Here is a 15,095-nt window from a genome sequence, read left to right on the forward strand (position 1 = left end):
TTTGTGCTGTTTAAGTGGAAACTTCTCCAAATTAACTCATCATAATAAAAAAATTCCCAGATATTTCTATGTAATGTGATGTATCGTTTTGAAATCCATTAAGCAAGAATTTATTTGTGTGGTATTACTGCAAATACAGTTGACACACCGAGTAGACAGTTACAGGAAGTAGCGGCCTGGTGAGTAAATCTGATTGGTTAAAAGTTGACCCACCAAGGAGGCAGTTACAGGAAGTAGTGACTAAATCTGATTGGTTAAAAGTTGTTTAAAGAGCGCAGAGCTCCGCCCCTTTCCTGCAATTACTAGTTGCTCAATACTTCTGTAGAAAATCTGTGATAAGCTTTTGATTCGCTCATTGAGCAGCCTTGATACGACAGGTCACTGAAGGGCAGAAAGGAAGCGGCGTGTCAGTCAGGTCAGTGTTTTATTCTTTATTCTATTCAGTTTTTAAAGCAGCCTCAATAACCTTAAATGACCAGCTGTTGCTAAGCTAGCTTCGAGCATGGCCTCTTCTGTGATAAACAGGGCGTTGATTTTATTTATACCTCGATGCTGCAGCCTTGCTTACCTTTATTAATATTGACAAACGTCCAGCTGTGAGGTTATAGTGAAGATGGAAACGTTAATTTAAACAGTTAGCCACAGGAACAAGTCTGTGTCCTCATCTGGGCTAAAGTTCATTGACCACAAAGTGAAAGACATGCAAGGGAAACCTTTGAATGTCCACAAGTAGTTAGAGGTGATATATATTTGTTAGAATCAACGATTTTACTCCAAACATGTGGTAATATCCTTTCAGATAGGTACTTTAACCATGTGGTTATTTTGTGAAACAAAAAACAATCTCAGTTTTTAATATTTACCTGTGTTGATTTTCTCCAACAAAATGTACTAACAAAGTTAATTTAAAAGAAAAGCTCACTCAAACCACATAAAAGAATTAATTTTTATCAAGAAAAATAATTTTAAGTCTATGATTTGTTTTTATTGTTACAGTTTTTTTTATGTTAAAAGTTTTGGGTAGAGATGTACTGATCAGATTTTTTACTGGTCTTAATATTGCCTGGTTCTGTTTGAGGCCCTCATATAATTCCCAGCCTATAATTCCCATTCAAACCTCAGGCTGCTGTAACACAGACAAAATCATTTGTGTAAACATATTGGTTAGGTTCTGTGATTAGATATAACAAACATTGGTAATACAATAATTTTATGTACTGCAGGTTTTTTTGGTTGGGGTAGTTTCAAACCCCTAGAAAATTAAAAAATTTAATTATCTGATTATCTCCATGTATGCATCTAAACCATGAGTTTCTGAAGTTCACTTAATATTCACATCTTTTAAAGCCTACATGTGTTAAAAGAACTGTTGCTGTGTTTACAGCAAGAAAATGTAGAAATACTTTAGCTTTTGTTAGAGATGGACCGATACCTCTGCCGGCCAATATTTTTGGCTGATATCAGCCTTTTTTTCTGGTATTGGCTGATACCTCTCTGCATTTGCCGATTCATAAATGTATTCAGCAGCCATGCCCTGAGATCATGTGGACAACACACATTGCTGCTCCCTTCTTTAGCTATCCATTGGTAATGTTTTGTTTGATTCGTTTATAAATGTTTCTTTTTCTGCTTAAACTAAGACTTTTGTAACAAAAAAGCAATATTTGGCCTCTAAGAATCGTCCCAAAAGTATCATAAATCTAGGATCAGTTAGTCTGATGTCAAAATTAGGGCTGAAACAATTGATAGGATTAATCCCGATGAATTGAGTTCTGAAATAAGCGTAAACTAATTTAGTAATCAAATCATTGTTAACTGGAGTATAGAGACTCAAAAATATGCCTTTAGCTGACAGAGCAACTAACTTAGGGCAATAAGTACATAAAAATTGTAACAAAATCTATAAATATTTTGGATTTAAGGTAAAAAAAAAAAATAACTATCCTGAACTCAACTGGAAAAGTTTTAGTTTTACCTGATTTATTTCTGTAAAAAAATCTTCTTTAAGGAACTTTTTGCCATCTGATTATTCATTAATTAGTAAATTAACTAAAAAAAAATTAGCAACAGCCACAGTTAAAATAATCAGTATTGGTATCAGCCTTAAAACGAAAACCTGTATCAGTCATTCTCTAGATTTAATGCACTCATTGAATGGAAAAAAATTATATTTTTCGGTGTCTGACCTGTTGATCACAGTTAGTCACAAGTTGAGTGACATAAATTATATTTTAATTGATTAGTTTATATTTTGTATTAAACACTTGCCAAATATGAAAAGAAAGAAATAGCCTTCTGGTTTGTATGTTGTTTTTTTTCTTTGTCAGCTCATCCTAAACCAGTTCCTGTCTCTCTAACTCTTTGGTCCTGGTGATACTTGGGCTGCCTCTATTGGTACTCAGGGATTCTCTTCATTCATTATTTATAAGTTATCCCTGCACCAACTAACCAAGACTTAATGAACAATAATGAACCAGGAACAAGTGCTAGTGGCTACCTATACTACAGTAAAGAGCAGATCATTTGAGATTTTAATTAGGGAATGATCATTAAAGAGAGTTTTATAATCACTGCCATAACTTAGCAAATATCTAAATAGCTCTTGTAATCTGTACTGGCCCTATTATCAAAGGTCATGTGGAGTGTAACTATTTTCTTTTGATAGGGTAGGTTTTTAAGCACCATGAGGATCTTTAAGTCTTTTTTTTTTATTTTTTTTATTTTTTTTTAACAGGAATCAGTTGTCAGTGGGCTGATTATTTATGGACAGACCCGTTTGCAAAGCATATCTTTTTTGTCTGTATTTCTGCCATATCTCAGAAGTTATCTCAGGTTTATCTTGTGCTCGACTTCAGCCCCAATAGCCAGACTTTGCTTTATGATGAAGACTGAAGATGTCACCAGCTGACACTTGGAAGAAGGCTTGTTGCTCAATGAAGCTGTTGCAATAAACTGCAATCTTCCTTCACATAGAGCCCAGAAAGGAGGCTGGAGTGCAACAGTTTTGTGAAAACATCGGGGGGAATATTTCATTCCCTTTGACATCTAAAACATCTGAAATTATTAAACAGCATCTCTTTATAAAATCTGATGAAGTTTCTTGAAGCACAGTTGGCTACACAGTTGGTGGATGGAACTGTTATTTTTTCTTCAGTCTTATTACAGCTTTCAGCTGGCCAGCCCTCTTCTGCTGCCGGTGGTTATATTTTTCCAGAAGCTCAGTCTCATACTCTTGTCCTTCTGTGACTTATTTGTCAGATACATCAGGCCATGCCTGTCGAGCAGCTGTTACCGATGTCCCGAGACAGGTGAAGACAGGTTGAGTCCATTTATGCCTCTGTGTGCCATCTGCTAGAGCAAAAAACAGATGTCAACCACATGTTCTGCAGACTAGACATACATAGAAGGGGGTGATGCAGGAGATGCTTTTCTCTTTTTGTTGTGTTCTGATACTTTTGGGAGGAAGAAAGTGGAATGAATCAATGGGAGGAGTTTTGTACTTTTATTGGTTGGGCCACGAGTCGAATGCATAAACTCCAATAGCTTTTTCTGGTGGTGTTTGTTATAGAAACACTTTTATAAAAAGTAATCTGCTCCTAAAATGACATCTCCTTGTGCTGTCTTGAAGTAGGGGTACAGTGTAGGAGTACTGAGAGAAAATAGAGCTTAATTTAATTTCTTGTTAGTCATCATCATCTAAACGTACGTCCGCTGATCAAATATGGACTAAGTGAGCTCTGAGTATCCTTTTGTTCTATTGGTTTAAACAAAGATATAATTTTTATTGTGTGTTCTAGCTTTTTTAAAGACCAAGGATTAAGAAAAACATACAACTGGAATATTTTGACTTCTGGAAAGCTTTCTAAACTTTTGTTCTGGTCCTGAGAGCAGATCTCAAGCTGTCACATCCTGTTCTATTTATTGTTGGGCTCTATTCTACTATATATTTTTTAAACTACTACCATTTCTTCTTTCTGTATGAAAGATGTACATTTATTTCCGGGATTCACAATATATCAACTTTAATATGATTATCAGCCAAGGTTTGTCATTTTTAAACATATTGGTGTAGTCCAAAAGTAAAGTTAGGTCGATAATAATGAACAACATTCATTTCCATGTAGGTAGGGGGTTGGTCATTTAGTATTTGTTTGGTCATGTGACTACTTATGATGCAGCTCTGGACTGTGAGTGTTTACCTGGAGCAGAGAAGCGATGTCAGCGCTGTGTTTGGTCTATTATGGTGTCCAAACGGTAGAGAAATATTTGATAAAATGGCAATACTGTAATTAGATATTGTTATTGGCCCAGATTTTCATATCAGTGCGTCCCTATTTTTTGTCTTTAAATGTGAGACTCATATCCAGGAGTATATCTCAGTAGTATCAGTTTTTTTATTAAAAGAATATGGATATGCAAAGTCAGGAAGAAAAAAAAGTTCAACATTTTAAATCTTCAAATACTTACTTTTTATAGCGTTGCTTCTGCTAGAGCAGAAGTAGCTCCGTTGTGTTGTTTCAAACCGGTTTCATCCTTGTTGCGTCACTTTGTTGACTAATGGGTTTAACATGACTGAGCGTTCTTTATGCGTGCGTTTAAACCATCTGACAGGACAGTTATTCCTGCAAGATGAAGTATATCTGCCACTTTAACAAAGACTTCCAGAGCAGCAGCAGTGTTTCATTATGCACTCAGAGCAAAGTGAGGTGAATCTCAATTTCTAACTCTCCGTATTCCATGTCAGAGATTGAACCCAGCAGTCAAAATGGCAGACAGCGGGAAAACTAATGAGGCTGTAGCTGCAGCAACTGAACCAGCTAATGGAGAGCAGCAGGTGAGGAACACAGAGACCCACAGTGAAACCTAATAGAAATTAGAATTCATTTTACAGTACACTCGTACCATGTTTTAAAAAAATAAATAAATAAAAAAGATAAGTGATGGTACTTCCAAAAGGTAGTGAAAGCATATGAAATAAGAATTGTTCCACAAAACTGTGTGTTTCACCATTTTTATAAGATCCTAAATATTACTTTCTGGTTGCAGAATGTGGTTGCCAGAGTGAGCCACTTGCCATTGGTCAGTTCAGCCTGCGAGGCCGTGTCCAGCGCCTACAGTAGCACCAAAGACAGCGTCCCCATGCTGAAGGGGGTGATGGATGCTGCGGAGACTGGGGTCCGAACACTGGGAGCAGCTGCAGGCACGGGGTCCAAACCTGTTTTAGACATGATCGAACCACAGCGTAAGTTTCCTCTCTCAGCAAAGTGTGATGTAACGTGTGTGCAATAAACAGTCCTCTGAATTCTACCCTTTAAATAAATAGGAAGCCAGTTCTGAAGGGAAAAGTGTGAATTGAGCGTGAGGTTAGATTATGGCCTCAGGGCTACATGATCATCTTAGAAATGTCTCTGGGAACAAACTATCCTCATATTTCACAACATGCTTCTTTGAAGCGCTTTGCTTCTCTTTAGTTAACACTAAACTGTACTTGTTCACACTAAATTCAGAGTAAATATTTTCATATGCTTGCTACTATATTGACTCCTGTGATTTTTTTTTTTTTTTTTTCCAAGTGGGTTCCTCTGCTTTGTCATTTCAGTCGCCATGGTGAATGAGTATGCCATGAAAGGTCTGGATAAGATGGAAGAGAAGCTGCCCATTCTTCATCAGCCAGCTGACAAGGTCAGGAAAAGCCTTTTTAAATAACTGTTTGTCTCCGGTTCTTCTTCTCCTCCTCTGAACAGACGGGTTATAAAGCAAGGCACATCATTATCCCCCGAGGCTGTAAGGGAAACTACATGTCAAGGCTTGGATGCACCTGCACTGAATAGTATGACGGGGCCTTTAAGGTCTTAGAATTGCAGCTCAGTTTGTTTAAGGACCGGTGGAAAACTTTAACCAATTTCCTTTTGCTAGTGTCTGTGTGGTCATTGTTGAAGATGCGCTTTCAGCTTAACATCTTCCTTTTTGTCAAGATGGTCTTGTAGTTCATTGCAGATGTGTTTGCTTGCCCAGCTGTATGGTCCAAACCAGCTAAACCCCTCAGATAGTAATGGTCAGACATGCTGTTGATCCTTTCTTTAGCAGCGTACAATTAGTAGCAATTTGTCCTTCTTAAATCTGGTCAATTATGCAAAGGTGTTCTTTGTTTCTCCACATATGTCTGTCCCATTTCACTTTATTTTTGTTTAAAATTGTGAATTACAATTTAAAAACTGTTTTGTGCCTTTTGTGCTCTTAAGGTCCCTGTAGCTGGAACACCCCCTTTTTCTATTTCTGTGATGAACAAACTTCTTTTAAAAAAATTTGCAGTTTCTTTAAGTGTTGTCACTCTAATCTAGTGTTTGATTAGTATTAACATTGGTGGCCTTTTAATTTTATTTGTATTGATGCACATTTGAAGCTCTTATTTCCCTAAACCATCTGGGGTTTATCTCTATAAGCTTTGTATACCCGTTCCAATTATTTTTTTCCTCTCCTTCCTCTCTACAGGATTGTTACTTATTGGTGCTCCTTTGGATATCAGGTTAGGGCGATTGGTCATCATCACTGACAAATTACAGAGTGGTTTTGTTGAGGAATCCTTGTATTTTGCAGCTCTATCCTCTGTGCAGCACATCAGTGCTGTTCCTGCCACAGAAAAATATTCCCACAGAATGACCCTCTTACATTCCCACCACCATGCTTCTCAGTGGGAAGTTTTTTTTTTTTTTCCTTGTCTGACAACCTCTGAAATTTGGTCCCTGACTTTGTAGTTGGGTTGAGTCGCCAGATCTAGGAAGGGGTCTTAGTGATTCTAAAATTCTTCCATGTCCTATTAATTGAGACCCAAAGGGCTTTTTTGGAAGTATTTGTTCAAAATGATTACCTTTCCTTAGGAGTTATGCTTTGATTTATCTGATCTCTGACAGTCGACAAACAAATCCTTTGCCTTGTTTGGCATAGTTTTATTTTTTTTCTATTTGTCTCATTGACAATATTTACGAAAAGTTATGTTTGATCCTCTAAATCCATCGCAGGTTGCCCCCAACTTGCAGAAGAATCTGATTCATGGGTTTGCAACCTGTGATAAAGAACCAATTAATGTTAAAGTACAAATAATATAACACATGTTGCAGGTTTTGTTTTTTCCCCATTTCCATTGAAGAACTGCTCTGAACTTACACTAATGAATGAAGAATGAATCTGCTGGATTGTAATGTTTTGCAGAGCCATGATCGAAGGGGTGACCACAAGAAATTAGAGGCACTTGTAGTCAATTTTGAGTTCTGTGTGTGAAAATCTATTTACCTGTTTATTTTTTTTAGGTCAGTTACTTTTATTTGTAGATATCAAGAAAACTCAACTCAGGTGTGAGTGTAAAATATAATCATAACCGTTGAATGGGGTGTGAATACTTTTATTGTATAGAAGTAATGTTTTATTTACGTCCTGCTTATACTTTGCTATCCATATTTAATTTCGTCTTTATTAGTTTACTAAGTATGTGAATAAATGGCTGACCTTCTCACTGTGTTTCTTTAAGTTCCTCAAACAGGATTAGTTTCCTTTTTTCAAATAGAAGCCCTAATGGGTTTAACATGCTTTAAAATCCCATAATCTATGACACCTTGCCTCTTCATTACTCCCCCAGGTGGTGTCAGACACTGTAGGGATGGTGTACCAGTCAGTAGCAGGGGCCAAAGATGCGATGCTGGGCGCCATGATGAGTGGAGTGGAGCTGACCCGGGCAGCGGTCAGCGGAGGTATCAACACTGTCATGAGCACCAGGATGGGCCAGATGGTCAGCAGTGGGATGGGCCTGGCCCTCAGCCGATCTGAGGACTGGGTTGATCACAACCTGCCACTTACTGAGAGGGAGCTGGGTCAGTATAAATACTAAATAAAAGAAGTCTGAATATTTCATACGTTTATAGAAAGCAGCAATGACCCCACATGTCTGGCCATGTAGAACTAGAGAACTGATGGTTTAATGCAACAGCAAATTAATGTAATAAATAGGACTGTACATAGGATGGGGTTTTAATGGAATCAAATATACTGCAAGCTGATGTCATGAATGGTTAGGTGCTATTCATAGAGAGGAAGTCAGGGCAATGCAGTGAGTTTACCTTCTGTTCTCTTGGCTCAAACGGTGGCTTTAATTTCCAACACTCAGAGCTTTGACACCTGCTACTGTGACATCATGCAATTGTGACATCCTACAGTACTCTAGGCAAGCAGGAACGCTCATGGAAACATCAATTGAGGAAAACTAGGCTGTTTTGAAGGCTACACACATGCGAACAGGAATGGTGTAAACATCAGACTGTTACATATACGTTTGAATGTTTCATATTGGTGTGGTATTACACATCAAACCACCTCAAAAATTTTAAAAGAAAATTAAATTAATTGATATTATTCTCAAACCCACAGAAGTTGAACTTGCAAATTAAAGTCCACATATATACATACACCACTACCAGTTTTGGTTAATTATTAGCGAGCAGGTTGGAAAGGAATCGTACACTTTTGTTGCCAACAAGTAGCCTGTGGCATAATTCATAGTGGTAATCTAACCAGTCTCCTGATTATAAATGATTGGCCTCAGTCTTCAGGCTCATTATCCTGTTTGAACCCACGGCTGTGGTTTGGTTTCAATCACCTAGCTGTTAATTCTCCTCTGTTATTCCAACAATTTTCTGTGATTAAACTAGTGTTGTTGCGTGTGCAGTCCCTCCAGATGTTACTTGTATTTGCTGTGATCAGTGGGAATAAAGTAGTTTTATTATGTTTTTAGGTGGGAAAATCCACCTGAAAATTTAATCAATGCAGTCAGTTCATCCAGATTACCATCCTGCCTTCCATTATTTCTGTCGGAGCCGCTTAGACCCCCACATACCTGCGGTGCGCTGTCAGTAGGAATCCCATTCAACGGGCTTGTTTGTCTCCTGAGGAACAGACACGTTAGTTTTTCTAAAGAAAAAACTACTTAGTAAAGAGGTCCTCACAATGTAATGGTGAATATTAGACACTGACTTGTTTGCAACTGTTCTTCTTCACTGAAAAAAAATGTTTTTATGTAAGAGGAAAAATGTAAATGGAAAAATCAGAGCTTAAAATAAAACCCAAGATTTGTACTTTATTATGTTGTGTAATTTTCTTTTTCTTCGAATTGATATTAAAACTGGTATCGAAAAAAGTATCGTTCAGGAACCGGTATCGAAGTGAAGGTATTGGTATTGGTACCGGCACCGAAAATCTTTGAACGATACTCAGCCCTAAACGGGGGTGAGTATATCGTTTTGATCTGTGTCAATTAGAAGAATTCTCTATTTTTTTATTTATGCATTTAAGTTGTTTGATCCTAACTTGGAAAGAAGGCTCCAGGTTTATGATCAGGATTTTAACCCTGATCAGATGTACTTTAAAGCTTCTTAAGCGGCAAAACTTTGGTACTCTACCAGAGAGTTTTGTAATTGTTATGTTAATAGAAAATACCCTCAAACTATTTTATGTCTCAGTGTTAAATGCCAGTATGTATTTGCATGTTTGGAAAAATAGAAGAATGTCAACATTTACATTATATGAGAAACGAGATTTGTCTGCTTCCTCAATATGATCGGATTTAGAATATTATCATCATTGTGTAATTATTTGTAACCCAACAAGTTTATCGCTTTCACAAACAGACATGTGGGTATTCTGTGTTAAAGAAACAGGCCCCAAAGAAGACTGTTAATGCAATAAATATGACAACTGAAACCACAAATACTATAAATGTTATCAATTGTAATGATGACTTATTAGGATTGTTTTTTTGTTTTTTTTTGTTTGGAAGCATACATAGCTTAATTAATGTAGTCTATTAAACTAAAGTAATATGCATGTTATGGTTATTGCATGTTATGGTTATTACATGTAAGGTACGACAGTCATTGACTTTGACCAAGACACCTTACAGTAGAACTGCAGTCAGTCCCTGGACTGTTATGGCTATCGCTGCTCCTACATAGTTAGGGACAAATTCAGAGGACAAATTTCCCACTGAGATCAGCTTCATAGTCATGGTAGGACACTTCTTTGATTTTATTTATTTTGCTCAGGCTACTCATAAGCCCACAGCCTGCCTAATGTTGAAAGGGCAATATTATTGCCATTAATGTTAATATATACTAGAAATTTTATACATTCAGTAATAAAATGTCACAAGGGATGATTGGGGGGATGGTCATTTAAGAAGGGGGATGATTTTTATTTATTTATTTTTTTTTTTAAGAATAGGGATGCAATCCCCCCTTAACTAAAGTACTGCTTATGCTAAGCCAAATCTATTACTGATTTCCATTACCCTGACTATAGCTACCTTTACAAAGAAGTCGCATCTGAACACCAGAATAGTTTCACCTTTGATCTTGTTGACTGTTCATCTTAAAGTCTGCTTTGTGACTGAAATTGGGCTGGAAAGATCTGACTATGGTTCCTGGAAGAAAAACTCCAATGTCTTTCAAATAAAAAGGTTGGACTAGTACAGCACAACCTTGTTCTAAAAAAAGATTGTGATAGTGTACAAGAATAATGGCTGCAATTGAAGGTTTTATATTGCATGCATTTAGTCGCTGCTGTGGGGATATTAAATCTGGACTGCTTGGTCTTTAACACTGTTAAAAATGCAATTTAGAGTACTGATGTCATGGTTATAGCCAATAAATTCAGCATATGACTGAGATAATTTCATTTGTCTTGCAGCTGCCGTGGCTGAGCCTGCCAACTTGGAGGTGTCAACCGCTTCAACCAGCCCCAGTTACTTTGTCCGTCTGGGGAAACTCTCTGCCAAAGTGCAGGAGCGAGCTCTGGAACAGTCCCTGGTCCGTGCACGGAAGGCCAGGGATGCTACTTATGCAGCGGTGGCTCAGATTACCAGCACCCTGGACCTGGTGGAGAGTGCCCGTTCCAGTCTGGGTACGGCTGGTAACCAGTTAGCAGGAGCCTCAGAGCAGCTGCTGCATCGCTGGGCTGAGTGGAAGCAAAAAAAGGAGGGAGAGGAAGCGACTGAGTCGGAACCAGATGAGTCCAAACATGAGCCTGAGGTCAGGATTTAAACCATTATGGGTTTAATTTTTATGAAAATTTGTATATATTTTTTTTAATTGTTCATGTTCATTAGAACTAATTTAAGAAAATGTACATCCCATAATACTAATGCTTACTTCCTTATTTATTTTAATGCATTTGCTATAGTAAAATTTGCAGCAGTATTGCATAAAGAAATGTTATATCCTCTTTATGCTTACAGGAGCTGGAGTCTCGGGCCCTTTCTATGGTGCAAGGCCTGAGTGACCAACTGAAGGCGTCATGCTCAAGCGTGGTGTCCAGTGCTCAGGGTCTGCCAGGGACGGTCCAAGAACAGTTGACCAGTGCTCGGTTAGCTGCTGAAGAACTACAGTCCTCCCTGAGAAATGCCAGCAGCCTAACTCCGGTTCTGCTAGAGCGGAGCCGCCACCATCTAAAACAAGTACAAGTTTCTTTCAAGTACTTTTAAATTTTTTTTTTTCATGCATCTGCTTAAGAGAATTTAAATGGGGGGCCTCGTTTATTGATCATGGCTGTTTTTATTTGCTTTATATGTTTAGGCCTTCTATTTTACAGGCATATGTCAGACTTGCATCAATTAGGTAGTTTTTTTCAGTAGTCCACATTAAAAGTTTGATATAGTATATATTTATCACCCTAAGTAATATGTTGAAGAAATTACTGCTGAATGAATAGTAAGTATATATACTAATCTAAATCTACTCATTTCTTTGTAGCGCTTTTTTTAGATGAGTTTCAGTGCGGTTTAAAGGTGCTGCTCAGTCTGTGGTTCCTCTAAGATGTCTAGGAAAACCATCCATCCATTATCTGACACGCTTGTCCTAGTTGGGGCTGGTGCTGGTGCCTATCTCCAGCAGTCAACGGGCGAGAGGCGGGGTACACTAGAGGTGTAAATCACATCCATCATGGCGATTCGATTCAGTATCGATTTCCTGACCCAACGGTTCGATTATTTTCGATACTCAAGAATACACCACGATATGATTCGATTAATCGGTTAATTTTTTATTATTTTTTTTTTACACCTTACAGGCTAAACAAAGTTTCAAGTTTGAAATAAATCAATGAAAGCTGTAATATCGTTATGCATTTATTTTTAGAAACAACAGCAAATAACAGAAGTAGAAAAGTTGCATCAAAAAATACTGCAAAAATACTGCACATAATCGGTGCAATGAGTGCAATTCAATACCTCGGCTCCAGATGTCCCCGCCCCCTTGAGAGACGCTCCGTTGGACCTCTCCCAAATTGTAGCTCACCGCAAACAGTGCCGCAGACAGGAGGCCGGCTTGTTTTGTTTGCGGAACACAACTCGTGAAGTTTGACCCGCTAGAAGAGCGAGGTGCGCGAGAACGCTGGGACCCTGGAAAAAAAAATAGACTGGAGGAAAAAAACAAAACATAATTCGATTCTCTTGCGGACGTGTCGATGCATCGGATCGTCGGCTGTTGGATCGATGCATCGATACAAAACGATTATTATTTACACCCCTAGGGTACACCCTGGACAGGTCGCCAGTCCATCGCAGGGCAACACAGAGACAAACAGGACATACAAACATTCACGCACACGCTCACACCTAAGGAGAATCTTGCGAAGCCAATTAACCTAACATTCATGTTTTTGGACAGTGGGAGGAAGCTGGGGTACCCGCAGAGAACCCGCGCATGCTCAGGGAGAACATGCAAACTCCATGCAGAAAGACCCCGGGCCGGGAATCAAACCCAGAACGTCTAGGAAAACCAGATTAATGTATTTGCAGGCTTCAGCCCTTCTGATTAGTTTGCTCTAATGTACCCCATTGTCCTCCTGACAATACTCATCTGGGGTTTAAGCACAGGGCAATCTGCATGGTGTTGAAGCCTTGTTCACCATGGTTCTTGAGCCAAGTTCTAGAATATTTGGCAAAGCAGAGCTCCAGGTCCTCTTGGGGGAAAAAAAATGTCAACCTCTACTTAAAGCTTTTTAGCTGACAGAAGTATGAAGTGTTCTAAAAATTCAAGGGAGTTGTACCTACTGTCTTGGATTGGTCTCAGTGTTGACCACTTCTAGCCCATCGACATCATTATGTCGGTCCTTCATTTTCTTTCCTTAAACATTTAGTATGCAGCTGCCTTACTATGCATGCTATTGTTGCACATGTGATACTAGTAATTTAATAACAACCATACTTTTCCAAGAGGCCATTATGTGTTTTGTTTGAACAATCCATTTTGTAGGTATCTGTGTATGGGACTGGCAGCATCAAAAACTGTAGTTCGGTTCCAGATTATGAGCTGGTACTTTTTCCAATGCTTCGAACCATGTGGCTTATAAGAAGGTGCAGCTTTTTTGTGGATTTTTCCTAACCGCCAGAGAAGGAAGTCAAAGGTGAAAATAAAGAATAACCTATCATTATTCTTCGTCCCTACTCCAGGGGCTAAATGTAGAGCTCTCCCTACAGGTTTGGTGGAAGACAGTTAAGTAGATATCGGCAGCTTAAAGCTCAATGTGGCTTATATATGTAGGTTTCCAGTTTTTTTTCAAAAACTTTTTTGGGCACGGCTTATAGTGAGGTCCACTCTATAGTCCGGAAAATACGGTAACATACACTCTGTTCAGATTTTCTGAAAATATGATTTTGTTTGTTGTCCCATTTCACGTGTTACTTAGTACCTTTTCTTGGGATATTTGCTAACCTACAGAGGGTCAACATGGGACCAACTGCTGGTTCTAATGTGGCAAACTCTCATTTTGAAATTTAATCCATTTAGAGGTTAGGATTTGGTTGGTTTGCTTAAGATAAATGTCAAGGTTAGGCCAAAAGGCAGGAACTAAAATAAGTGTGAGTCATTACATTATAACTTCCACTAAAATGAATGCTGAAACAAACTAACTTTCTGATGACATTCTATTTTTTTCTGTTTTGCAGGATTATTCTATAATTATAGTAAATGAATTGCTATCATTGTTTACCTTTTTTTTTAGGTTCAGCATTCACTGGACGGAGTCATGGAGTATTTGCTACACAACACGCCACTCAATTGGCTAGTGGGACCATTTGTCGCCCAGAAGACTGAGAGCGAACAGGAGGACGTGATGATGGAGCAGACTAGCCCAAACAACTAGAGCTAAAGATTTTGCGAGCTTAGTTTTGTTTCTTTTAACAGAAGTTTCTTAAATATGGAAACATTTTTTAAAACGTCTGTGTTGAAACACTCCATATGGTTAATTTAATACCATCATTATCTTCATGCTTTTAATTGACAAAAAAATTACGCTATATTGATCTCACAGTATTTACTACATTTAACCCTGAAAGATGGTTTTCCTGATTTTTTTTGCACTGTTTTGTTTTCTTTCTGTCAAGTACGAACACATCCGTTTTAAGATGGTACTTTTGTTGACATTCTAGTCATTCCAACAATGGATTAAGGAACAGGATGGTAGGGAAGTTGAGTGCACAGTTCACTTGTTGTTGGGTTAATAACATTTATGATTATGTTTCATGTAATTGATCTGTCACTGAGAAATATTGATTAAATTTTAAACACATCAGTGTCTCTGTGTCCCACTTTAATATAGAGTCTGATTCATTATCTGGAATTGTCAAAGGAGATTTTGTGTGTGCTGTTTAAAACTGTCAGATCTTTATTGGAAAAACTTCAAGGGATGAACACCTTTTGCACTGAGATTAAAATAATTATTAAAGGGTATCTCCAATAGTGCACACACAAATGTTGTGATAACAGAGAGGGATGTGTTGCATTACGTAGTTATTCTCCACAATCTTCCAGAGATGATAGACTTGAACTCCAGTGTAATTATTCTCCATGCCTAAAAAAGATTCTTGTGTCGGGTTAATCTCTGATCAATAGTGCCAAGTGCTGAAATTATGGCTCTGGAACTTTTATTTTTACCGTAGGAGACTGATAAATGTTAGTACTGCTATCTTGGAAAATGCAGACTAAATGTCTTTTTTTCCATTGCTCTCATCTTTATGATCCTTAGGAAGCACCTTTTTATTTTTTATTTTTTTA

General features: G+C 38.0%; 1 protein-coding gene across 1 annotated transcript; it reads left to right on the plus strand.

Annotated features, from left to right (window-relative positions):
* Positions 1-257: 257 nt before the first annotated feature.
* Positions 258-14,611, plus strand: plin3 (perilipin 3). Its single transcript, XM_038279026.1, has 8 exons — positions 258-415; positions 4,745-4,834; positions 5,047-5,242; positions 5,600-5,682; positions 7,634-7,865; positions 10,732-11,072; positions 11,279-11,497; positions 14,044-14,611. The coding sequence occupies exons 2-8, from the start codon at positions 4,766-4,768 to the stop codon at positions 14,182-14,184; spliced, it is 1,281 nt and encodes a 426-aa protein (XP_038134954.1). The 5' UTR covers positions 258-415; positions 4,745-4,765; the 3' UTR covers positions 14,185-14,611.
* The last annotated feature ends 484 nt before the right edge of the window (positions 14,612-15,095 follow it).

This window comes from Cyprinodon tularosa, unplaced genomic scaffold, assembly GCF_016077235.1.
Source record: "Cyprinodon tularosa strain WSP-4 unplaced genomic scaffold, ASM1607723v1 ctg147, whole genome shotgun sequence".
NCBI lineage: Eukaryota > Metazoa > Chordata > Actinopteri > Cyprinodontiformes > Cyprinodontidae > Cyprinodon > Cyprinodon tularosa.